Source organism: Vipera berus, assembly GCF_964194415.1.
Source record: "Vipera berus genome assembly, chromosome: W".
Taxonomy (NCBI): domain Eukaryota; kingdom Metazoa; phylum Chordata; class Lepidosauria; order Squamata; family Viperidae; genus Vipera; species Vipera berus.
In genome coordinates, this window is record NC_138210.1 from 52,741,439 (window position 1) to 52,760,160 (window position 18,722).

Below are 18,722 nucleotides of genomic sequence, written 5' to 3' on the forward strand. Positions count from 1 at the left end.
ATTTGAGAGTACAGTAGCCAGAATGAATGAATGTGAACTAAATAAAAAAAAGAGTACACCAAGTGGTTGGTGGTGGTAAAAAAGAGCATGAATGATGCAATCAATTGGAAAAATAATTTCTTCTTTCATGAAGATGAAAGAGAAGACTGAGGCCATTGTGATGGAATTAGAATTTATCCTATTCTGAAAAATTGCAGGAATGTGGATCTTTTTAGAAAATTTGTCTGAAAATTCATTTTGATTTTTGGCTATAGTAGCCTAATATTATTGTTCTCTTACAATGAAAATATAGGAGACAGAAAAAATAGATTTTAACTATTTATTCCTCTTTCCTTTTCTTGCTTTAATTGAGGGGAAGATGGGTTACTATATCTTTTATATTTTCTGCTTCTTTGTTGCTTTTCCAAAAGGTGTGATATGCATGTAGGTTCATCCCACAAAGCTTCAGTGAAAACAACACTTATCGGGTTGATCGGCCATAACCAAGTTTCAACCGATATCGAAGAGTTACTTATCTCTCTAACGAGATATAATTAATCAGAAAGTTAACCCGGAATCGTGCTTTCTTGACAAAGGAACGTCGCTCTACATCGCCTTTACATTACGTGCGCGGTCATAACATCACCAGAGAGAGAGAGAGAGAGACTTACCCGTTTCCCCTGCCTCATCCTTTCGTTCCCATAGTTCTTTGCGCGTCGGCGGCTTCTTCCGGTCTCTTTCTTCCGGCGGTTGTCGACGCCACCATGGTAAGAATTGAGAGGGAAGGGAACCGGGCTGTTGAATCGGTTGTAATCTTCTCCGGGGAAGCAGCCTGGACAGCAGGTTGTGTTGTGGTGGTAAAGTGGTAAACACACACGTTCTGGGGGGGGGGGCAGGATTGAACCCCGATACTAGGGAGGCCTGCACGCAGAGGGCGGCCGTTGTTTGCAGGTTGGGAGTTCGGGCCTAAGGAAGCTCCCAGTTTGCGGGCTCTCCTAAAGATCGGGCAGAGGAAGGCTCGAAGTTGAATTCATAGCCCGAGTTGAATTCATAAGTGTCATCTCGTTACTTTGGTGTGGTAAGAAAGTTAACATCAGATGAAAAACGGGCAGCCTGGGGTCGCAAAAATTTGTCCTCTAAAACATGACGTTATTTTGGGAAGAGTGTAGTTTTTGGTCCCATCTGACTGTTACAAAAGAGCGTTAGTAGAATAAAAGACTTGTCTTTTGTTGTTGCTTTGTGTCCGTCCTTTGTTTGAGCAAACTGAGAGGCGTAGGATCCAACGAGATCTGTTATGCACAGTGTAGTAGCAATAGGTAAAGCGACTTTTCTGCACATAGGAATAAATTACAGCATAGGACAAGGGAAAACTCTTTCAAAAATGGTGACTAAACCTGATACTGGTACTGTAGTGAAAACGGATGGGGATGGGTCTCTTCGTCATGAAATGTAGATAAACGTGAAGGGTGAACATAGAGAATACAGTCTATAATTTGAGAGGAACACCCAGCTAAACGAAGAAGATCAATCTAGGTTGAATGGCTTGGAGGATTGGAAGATGAACTTGTACTTATGTGTGTGTGTGTGTGTGTGTGTGTGTATATATATATATGTTTGGGGCCTTAGCAAGGTAATCTAATAGTTAACAAGCATTTGTATGTGTGTGTGTGTGTGTGTGTGTGTGTGTGTGTATATATATATATATATATATATATATATATATATATATATATATATATATATATATATATATATATATATATATATATATATATATATATATATAAAATGCTTGTTAACTATTTAGATTACCTTGCTAGGCCCCAAACATGGGACAAATCTTTATTTCCTGTTTCGGCCTAACCGAAGGCCATCGACAGGCAGTAGTCACAACAGTGACAGCTCATATTTGTGTAATCTAAAATTTACACACACACACACACACACACACACACACACACACACACACACACATATATATATATGTACAAGTTCATCTTCCAATCCTCCAAATATAAAAATATAAATATAAATATATTAATATATAATATATGAAATGTACTCAATTATTCACATGGTGTCTCGAACACTGTTTCAAACAGCACATTTCCCCCTATGAATTAGTTGATGCAAAGCTATAGGAATAGAATGGAATAGAACTGGAAGGGACCTTGGAGGTCTTCTAGTCCAACCTCCTACTCAAGCAGGAGACGAGTATACCATTTCAGACAAGTGGCTGTCCAGTCTCTTCAAAACCTCCAGTGATGGAGCAGCCACAAATTCTAGAGGCAAGCTGTTCCCCTGGTTAATTGTTCTCACTGTTGGTAAGTTTCTCCATAGTTCCAGGTTGCTTCTCTCCTTGATTACTTTTCATCCATTGCCTTGATTAGTTTCCATCCATTGTTCCATCCAACAGTAGTAGTATAATTCTAGCATAGTTCAGTTTGGTTTATTGTAGTCACCTATTTACCTGTGTGTGTGTTTCCTAGGGCTGAGAGAATGACAGGCCAAAGTCACCTGTCTTCCAGATTTCTATCCTAATGCCTGAACCGCTAAACAAAACTCAAGAGTAATTTCTAAAGAAATGCAATTATTAAATAGTATGTAAATCTATCAATACTAAATAGAATTGCGAAACTCAAAAAAACCCCTCCCCAAACCTCTTTTTTTTGTTGTGGTACCTGGCTGTATTCATTGGGACAGAGCAGATGAGTCAAATTGATGTTTCTCACACCCAACAATTTTAAGATTGGTGGACTTCAGATCTCAGAATTCCCCAGCCAGCATCTGATTGGGGAATTCTGGAAGTTGAAGTCCATGCATCTTAAAAGTTCTTGAGGTTGAGAAACACTGGGTCAGATAGTAATGGATATAGATAAAATAAGTCTGAATAACTCTGGCATTTATCTAAAAAAAAGGACTAATAGCTACTTATGTGACACAGCATAATAGGGATAGTATGGTGCAACGTGGCTGAATGTCTATTGCTGTTGTGCCGTGTATCATTCTAATGTCGTTTACATTTTGTTCATTTAGTTTTACATACATATCTGACCCTAACCCTACAGGAGAGAATGTCATTCACGGTGCAATTTTATATATGCTTACACAGATCTTATAGTTAAGGTAGTTCTTGACATACAGCGGTTTATTTATTGACCGTTCAAAAGTTACAACGGCACTGAAAAAATGGACTTACTACCATTTTCACACTTAACACCTTTGCAGAATCTTGATGGTCAAGTGATCAAAATTCAGACGCTTGGCAACTGACTCACATTTACGATGGTTGCAGTGTCCTGAGGTCATGTGATCCCCCTTTGCAACCTTCTGACAAAGACCACAGGGAAGTCGGATTCACTTAACAACCGTGTTACTAAACAGCAGTGATTCACTTAACAACTATGGCAGGAAAGATCGTAAAATGGGGCAAAGCTAACAACTATCTCACTTTGCAACAGAAATTTTGGTGGGCTCAATTATGGTCGTAAGCCTACCCGTATACGTAAGCAAAACTAATATTCTCCAGAGTCTTGAGATTTTTCATAGACTACCAGCTAATTGTACTAAACTTCCATATCGGAAGCACCAAAGTGCTTCTGATCAGGATGAGCCAGTGACATCAGCATTCCTGGGGGATGCCCAGTTGGGGACTCCTTTCATGAGCCCACCAAAGTGGCATCTCTTTATTTACTCGCATTTTCATGCTTTCAAAACTGCAAGGTTGGCAGGAGCTAGAGTGAATGATGGGAGCTTACCCTGTCACACAGCAACACTCAGGGCTTCAAATGTGGGCTTTCAAGTTGTCAGCCCAGTGTCCTTAACATGTGAGCCACTGCATTCCTTATAGACTTGATGATGTTGTACCTGGAGAGTAGATTTTGATGCAAACGTATCAGACGTTTTGGGGTATTGGGATTTCTGCTCTGGCAGCAGTCCCTGATTTTTTTGCAGATCCTGATTAGAGTCTTTTAGAGCAGGGATCCCCAACCCCCGGTCCATGGACTGGCACCGGGCCATGGCATGCCAGAATCCGGTCTGCACAAACAAGCAAAGCCCCATCCATGGGATGCAGGCAATACATGAAACCACACACCCCTCCGGTCCAAGGAAAAACCTCTCTCCACGGAAGCGGTCCCTGGTGCCCAAAAGGTTGGGGAAACCTCTGTTTTAGGGCACTTCGATCTTGTCCAAGCTAAACCCCTATTTGACACCAGAAGTTTATATAATAAACGTAATGCCAAAATATAAAAAAGATATTTTTTTGTTTATTTGTCAGGGAAAGGGCATATATATGATATTTCCATTAACCTGAACATTTCTCTTTATTTGTCACCAGGGAATTGACATTCGCCACAACAAGGACCGTAAGGTTCGGCGTAAGGAGCCCAAGAGTCAGGATATTTATCTTCGTCTCTTAGTAAAGGTGAGACCTAAGTTTTGCATTTACATGAAAAAATACAAATGCATGGGTATTGGGGGGCGGGTTACACTTGACAGCAATGTACTGTGTGTATAAAGATTCTAGGTGTCGTCATCGATCACTTTTGCATGATACGATCCTTAGTTGCTCGGAAATCTATTAGCAATATTTGGGTTTAATTTTAGACACTTCATTGGGCAATGCACCTCTTTCCTCACGATCCAGCTGATATTAGGAGACAATGGGCTCTTTGTGGTGATATTTGAGGAAAGCGTGGACTTCTGTTTCGTTTGCAAAGGTCATATATTGAATCAGGTTGCTATAAAATGCTCTAAATTTGAGGCTAATTTCTAGATACCTTGGGGCAGGGTGAGAGAATAATGGAGTCTGTTTGGAGGTTTAATTTCCACCCTCTCAGCTCTACAGATTCCTGGCTCGCCGGACCAATGCCAAATTCAACAAGGTGATACTCAAACGGCTATTCATGAGCCGCACCAACCGGCCTCCATTGTCTGTGTCGCGGTTGGTAAGTGCAGACTCTTCAATTCTCTTATCGCTTTTCTATTTCTTGGTCCTTCCGTTCCCCCCCTGCCAGTTTTAGTCTTTTCTCTTTGCTTTAACTATGCTTTGTTGTCGTCGTCCTTGTTCCTATCCTGTTGAAAGAATAAGTGATGCCACCTCTGCTGTGGCTTTAACCAAATAGAGAAAAAAAAGAAAAGAAGTTGGTATAGCGATGAGCTCAAAGAGGCGAATGCTGGTAATATTCCGATAGAAGGGAATGTTATTAACTCGGCGCGCTTGGTGCTCTCTGAGGCTCAGTTTTCCTGCAGACCTTTCATCATCCAACTAGAAATGTCTGCAGGAAAACAACGCAGCTCAGCACAGCGACATTCCCCTCCTGATTAGGGTGGATTTTAGCTAAAAAGCAACGCTGCTAAAGGACCATAAAGACAAATTGGTCAGGGCAGGCAGGCTAACTTGATCACTCTCTTATTCTCTAGATCCGTAAAATGAAGCTCCAAGGGCGGGAGAACAAAACAGCCGTCGTGGTGGGCACAGTGACGGATGATGTTCGCATCCAGGAAATTCCCAAACTGAAGGTATCCTGACTGGTGGCCGAGTAACTCTTCGGATGGGAAGGGACGTAGAGCAAGGGATGGGTGGATTTCTTAACAGCTCAAATATCATAAACTAGAGGAAAATACAATATACAGGAGAGTACAGTAAATACAGAACTATATGCCAGGGCTTTTCAACCTTTTCACCCATTGTGCCACTTTTAGGATATGGCAACATCCGAGTACCACCAGTCGCCCAGCAAGGTGTCGAAAACCTGATGACCAAAAAAAAAAGGGAAAAAGTGATGAAGTACAGGTAGTCGACTTACAACAGTTCACTTAGTGACTGTTTGAAGTTACAGTGGCATTGAAAAAAGTGCCCCCCAGGCCACAGCTGAGCAAGACACCTGCCTGCTCGGCAGGTACACTGCCCAGCCAGTGGTGCTCTTGCTCCTGTCGGAGGTTTTCATTGTTGTGAGCAATTCTGTTGAGGATTGGCAGTGGGTGGGTGGGGTGTGTGTGTGTGTGTGTGTGTGTGTGTGTGTTTGGTTTGGTTTTTATTCCCCCCATCTGCTGGGTGGTTGCAGCAAGGTTTGGTCACTTCACATGACCCTGGGACACTGTGACCGTCATGAATCAGTTGCCAAGCATCTGAATGTAAATCACAAGACCCTGGAGATGCTGCAACATTCCAGCTAATCGGTGCTTCTTCTGGGCTCAGCAGAAGCGGCAGGATCAGCACCGAGCTCCAGCTGGAGCCTGGCGCTGATCCTGGCGCTTCCGCTGAGCCCTGACAGCACTGCAGCTCCAGCCGTCTCTCGCTCAGGCTTGTGCGGTGCTTCCACTGCTTCAGCTCATTCCCCTCCCCCGCTACCACTTTTCTAGGATGGTCACGTACAACCTGCCAGGTGCCAATGTACCACAGGTGGTACCCATACCACTGGTTGAAAAGCCTTGCTATATGCAAAAAGGCGGCGTGTATGTTCAGTAAATACAGTGTTCCAGTTCTCCATCATAAGAACATCTGAATGGAGTTTGAATCATTGATGAAAGCGTTGCGCTTGAGAGATTGGAAGGCTTGTTTTTTTTTAGATAAATTGCTTTGCTGCTGATTCTACCCAAAGCAGAAATGCAATTTTTATGAGCACTTTCCTTTAAAATATTTTTAATATTCCGAACTTTGGCTTCCTGACTAATCATTGAGCTTCTCGTTGTAGTCAATTGATTAAATGTACTGAGATGTAGGTGAGATTGTAAATAGAAATGTCTTATATCGTTTGCGGGGGTTCAATTCCTATCTGTTACTATAATGGAAACAGTAAAAAATGTTTGTTACACATGTGCACAAGCTTGTTCCCATTTTATCCATATGCAAGATAATCTAAAATTAGGACTTCCGGTGGCGGCGCGGCGCCGAAGATAGCCGTTTCGGGCTGTCCGCTTCACAGCTGAGTTTTTCCACCTAAAACAGCGCCGATCAGCTGTTTAGGTGGATTTGAAGCCCCCTCCTCGGGAGAAGAGGAGGGGGTGAGGCCCCAGGTAGGGGTTGAGTTCTCCGGGGCCGCCTGAGCTGAAAGCTTGGGCGGCTGAAGGATTGAACTCCCCCGTAGCCTGGGTTGCTCCCAGCTGTTTAGCGTCTCTGCTCCGGGATTTTTGGAGCGGAGCCAGGCGTTTGCGACCACCCCTGCCAGAAGGAAAGACTTTGGAGTAAAAGGAGCAGGCAGAGCGGTACAGGAGGTTAAGGTGAAGAGGACTTTTATTCTTACTCTCTAGCTTAATGGACTTTATAAACTTAAAGTGAAAGTGCGCAACAAGTGAAAGTGAAGAAAGATGGCGGCTAAATCTTCCTCTAAAGTTCTTCGGAGTGCGGGAACTTCCCCGGTGCAACAGACATCGTTGCAAGCTCTGCTTCTTCCTGCACCTCCTGTGGCATTGACGCTTAAGGACTTACAAGATGCCTTTGCAAAGCAATCCCAGGTAATGTCAGAAATGCTGGATGATAAGATGGTAAAGTTGGAGGAGAAAATGGAGAAATTGGAGGAGAGGATGGAAGAGAAGCTTAACGAGAAGTTTAGTGCAATGAGGGTAGACATCTTGTCTACAGTGGAAAGCGTGGCTGAATGTGTGCAATGTTTGGAAGAAAAAATGGAGGATCTTAGTCAAAAGAACACTATATTAGAAGTAAAGGTACTGGAGAATGAAAATTTAAGGGATAAAATGGACGGAGAATTGAGTCTTGTCCAGTATCATCAGATGCAGTATGCTATTAGAATCAGGGGCTTAAAAGAGAATCCTAAAGAAGACCTAAAGCAGCTGATTTCTGAGGCTTTGGAAGCAGTATTGGGCCAGCCAGCATCTGAAATAGAGGGATGTATGGATAAAGTTTTTCGTGTAAATTCATGGATTGCAAGGCAGAGGAAGTTACCTAGAGATGTGGTGGTCTATTTTACAAAGAGAGCAACTAGAGATGAAGTTATTCAAGCTGCTTATGATACTAAAGTTGTTGCTGAGCAAGAAGTGCTGGTTCTAAAAGAAATTCCTCCAAAGATTTTAAGGAGAAGGAAGGATTTTGCATTTCTCGTACAGGAACTTAAGCAACGTGATATTAAGTTTAGATGGGAGATTCCAGTTGGATTGGTGGTGATGCACGAAGGTAAAAGATATCGTCTGGTTACTGTGATTCAGGCGCGTGATTTCTACAACGTTTTAAAAGCAACCCCTCTATCACTCCTGGAAGCTGCAAAGGGATCTGGAGAGGGAAAACCTCAAGAGGCTGAAGGTGGACAGACAGAGGAGAATGGTGCTGGAGGGGATCAAACTACAGCTTCATTGGCGGCTGCTGAAGAGCAGAGGTTGACGCGCGCCGCTGTAAAACGAGCAAGACAAGTACAAGAGCAAGACCAGCAGAAGTTTATGGAACTCTCAAAGCGTACTTATAGTGAAGCTGTGGGAGGAGCGCGGCCCAAAGAAAATATAGGGGCTATTAAAGATGTGCTCCAAAAGCTTCGGGATGCCACGCATGGCGACTAAATTCCTAACCTGGAATGTCAATGGATTAAACTCACCACAGAAGAGAAAGAAAGTTTTTCAATATTTAAAACAATTTAAGATTGATGTTATATGTTTGCAAGAAACGCATATTAGGGTTATGGACCAAAAGTATTTATCGAACTCAAGGTTGGGCACGCAATTTGTTGCTTCTGCGATGAATAAGAAAAATGGAGTGGTTGTCTACGTTAAAAGTACTCTAACAGCGGAATTAATTGAAGTAGATAAGCAAGGAAGATATGTCATGATAGATTTGTTGTTAGAAGGTAAAAAAACGCTTTTAGTTGGACTGTATGCTCCTAATCAACAACAAGCTGATTTTTTTAGTTCACTTCATACAAAGCTTACTCAATTGGATTACAAATCGTTTATTTTTATGGGGGACTGGAATGGTGTATTGGATGTACAGATGGACAAGGCTGGTTCTTTTAAGCGTGCTCCGAGTCATGCCAGATTGCCTAAATCTTTTTTTGAAATGAAGGACGACTTGGAATTGAGAGATATTTGGCGTGACATACACCTACATGAAAAGGATTATACTTTTTTTTCTGACAGACATCAATCTTTTTCTAGGATTGATTTTATTTTGCTGACTAATGATTTTTTTTCTAGGATTAAGAAGGTAAAGATTTGTGCAAGGACTATTTCGGACTATAGTCCAGTTTGGTTAGAGATCAATAAGGACAATAGGGATAGGCGCTCGTGGCGCGTAAATGAGAATTTGTTTAGAAATCAGAGAAATGTGGAAGAATGTAAACAGCGGATGAAGGATTTTTTTGAAATTAATATGAATAAGGATACTTCTATGGACATGGTTTGGGATGCTAGCAAGGCCTACATGAGAGGGGTGTTGATATATATGAATAATAAATACAGACGTACTTTGGAAGCCAGAAGGAAAGAATTGGAGAATGAAATTAGGGAAAAAGAAAAGGTCTTAATTTTGAACCCATCAGATGTGAAGACTAAGGAGGTTATTAAGCTATTAAGAGGACAATTCAATAAATTGATGGCTGATCAAGTGGCAACCAACTTGCGGTTTGCTAGGCATAATACTTTTTGCAATGCTAATAAGCCAGGTAGATGGCTAGCTTATAGACTAAGGAAAAAGCAAAGGGCTTCTAATATAGATAAAATTGAACATAAGGGAAAGGTTGTGTTTCAACAGGATCTTATTAAGGAAGCCTTTGTGGATTTTTATTCTAAATTATATGCTAAGGAAAAGATTAATGAAAAAGACATTGATGTATATTTGGAGAATGCTAGCATCCCGGTTCTTACGCAAGCACAAAAAGAGGAGATTAACCAGTTGATAACAGAAGAAGAAATTCTTATAGCAATTAAGGAATTGAAGTTGGATAAAGTGCCAGGTACGGATGGTTTGACTGCGGTTTACTATAAAAATTTACAAATGGAGTTGATAAAGCCGTTAAAGGAACTGTTTCAGACAATTCAGAGAGGGGGAAAGGTGCCTCCGTCTTGGAGAACTGCTTTTATCTCTTTGATTCCGAAGGAAGATCAAGATGTTACTCAAGTTAAAAACTATAGACCGATATCACTTTTAAATACAGATTATAAAATATTTGCTAAGGTGTTGGCTAACAGATTGATGAGGGTTCTGCAACAGGTGATTCATGGGGATCAAACTGGGTTTATTAGTGGTAGGCAAATGAAAAATAATGTGAGGCATATAGTTGATGTGTTAGAGTTTTTGGAAAGGAACAACCAGATCCCTGCGGCGCTAATTTTTTTAGATGCTGAAAAAGCTTTTGATCAATTGAATTGGCAATTTTTGATGAAAGTTTTAGATAAAATGAATTTTGGGGATAAATTTTTGCAACCAATTAGGGCATTATATCAAAAACAAACTGCCCGAATAATAGTTAACAATAGTTTGACTGAAGCATGTAATATTGAGAAGGGCACAAGGCAAGGGTGTCCGTTATCGCCTTTACTATTTGTGTTAACATTGGAGATATTATTAGTAAAAATACGGAGTTCGGAAAGAATTAAGGGTATACAAATTAGAGATCAGGATTATAGATTGAGGGCGTTCGCAGACGATCTGGTTGTTACAGTGACCCAGCCAGAAAATTCTGTTGTGGACCTGATGGAGATAATAATGCAATATGGGAGGGTTTCTGGATTTAAAGTTAATGCACAAAAAACTAAAATTCTGGCCAAAAATATGACAGTATCGCAAAAGGCTCTTTTAGAAGGATTAACTGGATTTGAGATTGCTAAAAGGGTCAAATATTTGGGGGTGTTTTTGTCACCCTCTAATACAAAGTTATATAAAAATAACTCTGAAAAACTATGGGGTAAAATTCAAAAAGAAATGGAGAGTTGGGAAAAATTGCAATTGTCTTTGTTGGGAAGAATCGCAGCAGTGAAAATGAATGTCCTGCCTAAATTTTTATTCTTATTTCAAATGATACCGGTTCTTAAGAAAGATTCTAATTTGGAAGAATGGCAACGGGGTATCAATAAATTTGTTTGGGCAGGGAAAAGGCCACGAGTTAAACTTAAGATTATGCAGGATACTCGTGAAAGAGGTGGTCTTAAAATGCCTAATTTTAAATTATATTATGAAGCTGCTGCGTTAGCAGGGATAAGTGATTGGATTAATTTGACACAAGAGAGATTATTAAATCTTGAGGGCCACGACTTGTTATTTGGCTGGCATGCATATTTGTTGTATGATAAGAAGGTAGATAATGTGTTTAAAGTGCATATTTTAAGACAGGCATTGTTGAGAGTTTGGAAGAAGTATAGATACAAGTTAGACTGTAAGATACCATTGTGGGCAATTCCAAAACACGCAATAGAAAACATAAATGTTGGTTTCAAACATGACGTGACCACGTATAAGGAGATTTTAAGCTTGGAAAGAAGTGTATGGTGTTTAAAATCGTATAATTTCTTGCAAGATGAGAAGATTGTTCAAACCTGGTTTCAATATACTCAATTACGGGCCAGGTGGAAAGAAGATCAGAAAACTGGTTTTACAATGACTGATGAAAATTTGATAAAGCAAATTAGAAATCAGGGTCCAGCACATATCAAACGGATATATCTTGCATTGATAGAAATTGATTCAGAAACAGAACTGGTTAAAGACTGTATGATAAAATGGGCCCAGAACATCCAAGAAGTTATTACAATGGATACGTGGGAAAAGATCTGGGTGAGGAACGTAAAATTTACACAAGCTCAAAACTTAAGAGAGAACTTTTATAAAATGTTTTATAGATGGCATTTAGATCCTAAAAAGCTTGCAAGTATGTATCCGAACTATCAGCCAAAATGCTGGAGGTGTGGTGGTGAAGATGCAACATATTTTCACATATGGTGGACTTGTAAAAAGGTCAAGGCTTTTTGGATAAAAATTTGGTGGAATATGCAGAAGATCTTCAAGCAAAAGATAAAGTTTTGTCCGCAATTCTTTTTGTTGGGTATAATTACAGATGCTACTGTTGTGGACACTAAGTTGATGTTAAATTTAGTTACAGCAGCAAGACTTTTAATAGGTCAGTATTGGAAGAAGGAGGAACTGCCGACTATAGAAGAATGGGCTTTAAAGGTTTCTGACCTGGCAGAAATGGCAAAGATTTCGGCTTATTTGAAAGATCATTCGCAAGAACGTTATATTATGGAGTGGAAAAAATGGATTGAATATATCCAGAAGAAATACGGGACTAAAAGGTTTCACTTAGCATTTGAATAAGTCTTCCTTTCTATTTTCTTTTTTTTTCTCTCTCTATATGAAATATTAGTATTGTTTGTAGTTATCTTACAGGGAGTGCAGAATTATTAGGCAAGTTGTATTTTTGAGGATTAATTTTATTATTGAACAACAACCATGTTCTCAATGAACCCAAAAAACTCATTAATATCAAAGCTGAATATTTTTGGAAGTAGTTTTTAGTTTGTTTTTAGTTATAGCTATTTTAGGGGGATATCTGTGTGTGCAGGTGACTATTACTGTGCATAATTATTAGGCAACTTAACAAAAAACAAATATATACCCATTTCAATTATTTATTTTTACCAGTGAAACCAATATAACATCTCAACATTCACAAATATACATTTCTGACATTCAAAAACATAACAAAAACAAATCAGTGACCAATATAGCCACCTTTCTTTGCAAGGACACTCAAAAGCCTGCCATCCATGGATTCTGTCAGTGTTTTGATCTGTTCACCATCAACATTGCGTGCAGCAGCAACCACAGCCTCCCAGACACTGTTCAGAGAGGTGTACTGTTTTCCCTCCTTGTAAATCTCACATTTGATGATGGACCACAGGTTCTCAATGGGGTTCAGATCAGGTGAACAAGGAGGCCATGTCATTAGATTTCCTTCTTTTATACCCTTTCTTGCCAGCCACGCTGTGGAGTACTTGGACGCGTGTGATGGAGCATTGTCCTGCATGAAAATCATGTTTTTCTTGAAGGATGCAGACTTCTTCCTGTACCACTGCTTGAAGAAGGTGTCTTCCAGAAACTGGCAGTAGGACTGGGAGTTGAGCTTGACTCCATCCTCAACCCGAAAAGGCCCCACAAGCTCATCTTTGATGATACCAGCCCAAACCAGTACTCCACCTCCACCTTGCTGGCGTCTGAGTCGGACTGGAGCTCTCTGCCCTTTACCAATCCAGCCACGGGCCCATCCATCTGGCCCATCAAGACTCACTCTCATTTCATCAGTCCATAAAACCTTAGAAAAATCAGTCTTGAGATATTTCTTGGCCCAGTCTTGACGTTTCAGCTTGTGTGTCTTGTTCAGTGGTGGTCGTCTTTCAGCCTTTCTTACCTTGGCCATGTCTCTGAGTATTGCACACCTTGTGCTTTTGGGCACTCCAGTGATGTTGCAGCTCTGAAATATGGCCAAACTGGTGGCAAGTGGCATCTTGGCAGCTGCACGCTTGACTTTTCTCAGTTCATGGGCAGTTATTTTGCGCCTTGGTTTCTCCACACGCTTCTTGCGACCCTGTTGACTATTTTGAATGAAACGCTTGATTGTTCGATGATCACGCTTCAGAAGCTTTGCAATTTTAAGAGTGCTGCATCCCTCTGCAAGATATTTCACTATTTTTGACTTTTCTGAGCCTGTCAAGTCCTTCTTTTGACCCATTTTGCCAAAGGAAAGGAAGTTGCCTAATAATTATGCACACCTGATACAGGGTGTTGATGTCATTAGACCACACCCCTTCTCATTACAGAGATGCACATCACCTAATATGCTTAATTGGTAGTAGGCTTTCGAGCCTATACAGCTTGGAGTAAGACAACATGCATAAAGAGGATGATGTGGTCAAAATACTCATTTGCCTAATAATTCTGCACTCCCTGTATATGAGCTAGAGAGTGATAGATTTAAGAATTTATTGTTGGTAGCATATGGATGTTTATGATTGTTCTTTGTTTTTATACCCTGTACTTAGCTCTGGGAAGTCGGGGGGGGGGGGGGGAGGGGGGAAAGGGGGGGAGGGGTAGGGAGGGATAGGTAGGGGAGGGGGAGGGGGGGATTGTTAAAGATAAAATGTATTTTAAAACTTTTCAATTAAAAAAAAAGATAATCTAAAATTAGGTAAAAGGTAAAGGTTCCCCTGCACATGTGTGCTAGTCGTTTCCGACTCTAGGGGCCGGTGCTCATCTCCGTTTCAAAGCTGAAGAGCCAGCGTTTGTCTGAGGACGTCTCCGTGGCCATGTGGCTGGCATGACTAGATGCCAAAGGCGCACGGAACGCTGTTACCTTCCCACCGTAGTGGTCCCTATTTTTCTACTTGCATTTTTACGTGCTTTCGAACTGCTAGGTTGGCAGAAGCTGGGACGAGTAACAGGCGCTCACTCTGCTACGCGGCACTCGGGATTCGACCCGCCAAACTGCCGACCTTCTGATCGACAAGCTCAGCGTCCTAACCCACTGAGCCACCGCGTCCCTTCAATCTAAAATTATGGATACGTAAAACCTTTTCCTGCGGGGAACAAGGTCTCATTTATAGTTTCTAAGTGTGGATAAGCCACTTAGGGGCAGCAGTTGAAGAAGCCAGGCTAGAAAGCAGAGGACTGTTGAGTTTTAGTCCTGCCTTAGGCACAAAAGCCAGCTGGGTCACTTTGAGCCACTCACTCACTCTCGGCCCAATCCACCTCACAAAGTAGGAGCCTTGGTGGAGCAGTGGGCTAATGCCTCCTTAAGTAACACCAGCTGCCTGCAATTAGTGCAGGTTCGCATCCCACCAGGCTCAAGGTTGACTCAGCCTTCCATCCTTCCGAGGTAGGTAAAATGAGGACCCAGATTGTTGGGGGCAATAAGCTGACTTTGTAATAATGCCACTTGGGGGGGGCGAAAGCCCTAATAAGCAGGCATATACATAGGATGAAGGCTATTGCTAAGCACATTGATTTGTGCTTAGATTGTAAACCGCCCTGAGTCTTCGGAGAAGGGCGGGATATAAATGGGATTAAAAAAAAAAAGTAGTAGTTGTGGGGAAAATAGGGAGGGAGGGAGGAGTATTAGGTACATTCGTGCCTTGAGTTATTATTAAAGTAATAAAGATGGGACAACAATCAAAAGAATGACCCCGTGGGTAATGATGGCTGCCTACACTTATATTTTTTTAATCGTTGGCTTTGAGGATTCTCATGTTGCAGACTTTTTTTTCCTTCTCCTCCCCAGATTTGTGCCCTCAGAGTCACACAGGGAGCCCGCCGACGCATCCTGAAATCTGGAGGCCAGATCATGACTTTTGACCAGTTAGCCATGGCTGCCCCTAAAGGCCAGGGAACTGTTTTGCTTTCTGGTGAGTCGGGAGGGGACATTAGACTTTCAAGAGTTTGGAAGCTTTTATTGGTCTTAGTGCTGTCGATCTCTCAGCCTGACTTGAAAGATCTCTCTGAACTTGCCTTCTGCAGGACCCAGAAAGGCCCGCCAGGTTTATCGGCATTTTGGCAAGGCTCCTGGTACCCCCCACAGCCACACTAAGTGAGTATTCCAGACCGTTAGGTTTTCTTCTGGGCATTTTGCCCTTAACCCTATTTTGTCTGATTTTCAAAGTCAAGAGAGGGTGGTTCAAAATCACGGCCACTTTGTGCTTTGGCTTAGTGCTTACTCTTCTGCAATAACACCTTTGGTTTCTAAATGTACGGGTAGTCCTCGACTTATGACCACAATTGAGCCCAACATTTCTTGTTGGCTAAGCAAAACAGTTGCTGAGTGAGTTTTGCCCCATTTTATGACCTTCCTTGCCACAGTTGTTAAGTGAATCACTGCAGTCGTTAAGTTAGTAACGCAGTTGCTAAGTGAATCTGGCTTCCCCATTGACTTTGCTTGTCAGAAGGTCAGAAAAGGGGATCACCTGACCCCGGGACACTGCAACCGTCATAAATATGAGTCACTTGCCAAGGGTCCAATTCTGATCATGTGACCATGGGGATGCTGCAAGGGTGATGCGAAAACTGTTCACAAGTCACTTTTTTCAATGCTGTTGTAACTGAATGGTCACTAAACAAATGGTTGTAAGTCAAGCGCTAGCTCTACTGCTTGCTTCTCCTAATCTGGCCCACTCTCTCTCTCTGATGCTTTGCGTGCACCTTGTTTGGAAAGCATTGAAAAGGGACACGCTGCAAAATGGGGAGGCAGAAGTAAAAAGTATCTTCCAGGCCATGCATGCAGCAGCAGCTGTGTTGAGCATTCTGAAAGGCATCATGGCTGTTTAAAGGACGGATGCTTTGTGAAGGGCTGTTTTCAGGTTTTCAAGGAAATCTGGGCTCATGTAACACTCCGAGTCCGATAGTTTGTCCTGAAAAGGTCGGTTAACTTAATGCTCCAGGATGACGCTTTGTAATTGGAAGGCATTTTCAAGTTTCCCTGAATGATTAAATATATTAGGAAGATTTGAGAACGTTGCTCGGTGGCCTTTCGAAAATACAAGTTTGTAAAGCATTTCTGGCTGTCGAAAAACGTTGGGCCAACACACACATCGGGTGATTGCACTTTAGGTGCTTGGCAATTGGCTTGCCTTTGCAGCTGGTTGCAGTGTCCCAGTTACACGATCATGATATGCTATTCAGAAGAGTGGTTTCACGCTTATGACCATGAGGTTGGCGTAACAGCTGCAGATTCGCCTAATGATATCACAAAAAAATGTTGTAAAATCATCTCCAGTCACATGGGCGCCTCAGCTTAACCATCCTAATGACTTCTGAGTGGAAATCCAGTCCGAATTGCAGCAATAAGTTGAGCGCCATAAATGCAGTCATGTGACTGTTGGCATGACATTTTATGACAGCCAGGAGTGCATTACAAACACATAATTTAAAATGGCCATTCAGCAACCGCTGTAAGTTGAGGATTACGTGTATAACAGTACTTTCCTCTTTAAGACTTTTACAATGTTATCAGCAAAAGATTTGCTCTTAGAATGAGAGCTGAGGATTTTTGCCCAGTTGGCATAAAAAAATAATAGGTACCAGAATGGAGGAGTCTGCTTTAAATTCCTGAGAAAACTTTATCAGGATCCATAATTTGCCAAACCAGATTATTAGATTAAAGCTTTTAATTCTCTGCTTACTTTTTTTCTTTGGGGAAAAAGTTTGTACTCGGTGAGATTAATACCTGAATAGGTATGCCTCAAATTCAATTGAAAGAGATATTTTTTTTCTCATCTTCCAATCTCACTATATTTTTAGATCACCTCAGAAAATATTAGTCCTTCTTCCAGCTTTGCCAGAAAGTAGGATGGAAACTTTATGTCATGTTTACATACATCACTGTTCCTGCATTTGTATGTTTTGCGGTAACTTTAAAAAAAGTGATGCTTAACATGAATTGAAGAGCTATGACTTGCAATTACTTGTTTCATGTTAATACGTGAAGGGATTTTTCCCCCCAAGCTTACCATGTGGAAAAAATGAATTGTGGTTTGTAATATCTGCAGCCATTGAACTATCTCAGCTTATTCACAGGTTTGACCTGCAATTCTTACATAATTTTCTGTTATCTACTGGCTGAGTATTTTAGGAATAAGGAAAGTCCCACTGAATACTTATTCTTGGAATTAGAGGACCTTTTAAAAGCTAAAAATTAAACAATTTGAAAGCTGGAAACTAGTTACTCCTTTTTCCGTTTAAGAGAGAATCCTGTTGGATTAGGGAGTGAAGAAAAGTGGCTAGAAATAGGAAGCCACATTTTGTGGCTTTTTTGAATTTCAGAACACTTACGTGTTTTCTGTCCTCTGCATAAAAGTGGGATATAACAATAGGCCATTTGTCTTACTTCTTCCCCCCCTCCCCAAATCCCTTCTCTCTTTTTCCAGGCCATATGTCCGATCCAAGGGGCGGAAATTTGAACGAGCTCGAGGTCGCCGTGCCAGTCGAGGCTACAAAAACTAGAATGTTTCATAAAAAATGTAAACCCCAGTATGACTATTAAAATTTTTTTTTGCCTCAAATTAATATTCTGACAGCGTCTGCCTGTGTGCTCAGAGTCCAGCATGGAAAGAAAGATCTGTTGAATCAAAACAGAGTTTGAGACTTGTCTTTAAAATACATTCTTCTCCCAAGAAATCTTTACCTCCTGTAATTAATAACTCACATTGTAAGCAGGGTTAAAAGCCAGTTACTGTAAGAACTTTAGTAGAAATGTTGGCTAGTTAAAGTTGAAGGACCATATAGTAGGATTTGGTCCTTACAGCGGCACTTTGGGAGTTGGGAAAAATATTCTGAAATTGCAATAAATTTCAGAGCAGAGAGAGACTTCCTTGGAAGATTTTTTTTTTAAAAAATTAGAAATAGTATGCCAACCTAGTCTTTAAGCACTAATTTGTTAGCCCTTGGTGAGCTAGAATTAGAGGCAGTAGTATCTGAGAACAGACTGAAAAAAAAAGGAATGAAATTTACCACACTTGAATCTGAGATCTACAACTGTTTGCTTTAAAAAGAACAAGATGATAAAAAGAGGCATGGAACCAGTTTGGAGTACTGGTTAAGATACCAGGCTAAAAACAAGAGGCTTAGTTCAAGTCCTGCCTTGGGTAGGATGCTAGCTGGTGACCTGGGGCCAACTACTCTCTCAGCCCTAGGAAAAAAAATGCAGTGTCAAACTACTGAAAACGTTGCAAAGAAAACCTTAGGGATTAGTCCAGGCAGTTACTAGTAGTTAAGGTTTGACAAAAAAAGGAAAAGGGGAGAAAAAAAAAGCCAAACC

At 41.2% G+C, this 18,722-nt stretch overlaps 1 protein-coding gene across 1 annotated transcript; it reads left to right on the forward strand.

The window, feature by feature from the left end:
- Positions 1 to 687: 687 nt before the first annotated feature.
- LOC308676705 (large ribosomal subunit protein eL18) lies at positions 688 to 18,699 on the forward strand. The gene is made up of 7 exons (XM_081342696.1): positions 688 to 746; positions 4,319 to 4,405; positions 4,821 to 4,928; positions 5,404 to 5,502; positions 15,195 to 15,318; positions 15,431 to 15,500; positions 17,833 to 18,699. The coding sequence occupies exons 1-7, from the start codon at positions 744 to 746 to the stop codon at positions 17,906 to 17,908; spliced, it is 567 nt and encodes a 188-aa protein (XP_081198822.1). The 5' UTR covers positions 688 to 743; the 3' UTR covers positions 17,909 to 18,699.
- The last annotated feature ends 23 nt before the right edge of the window (positions 18,700 to 18,722 follow it).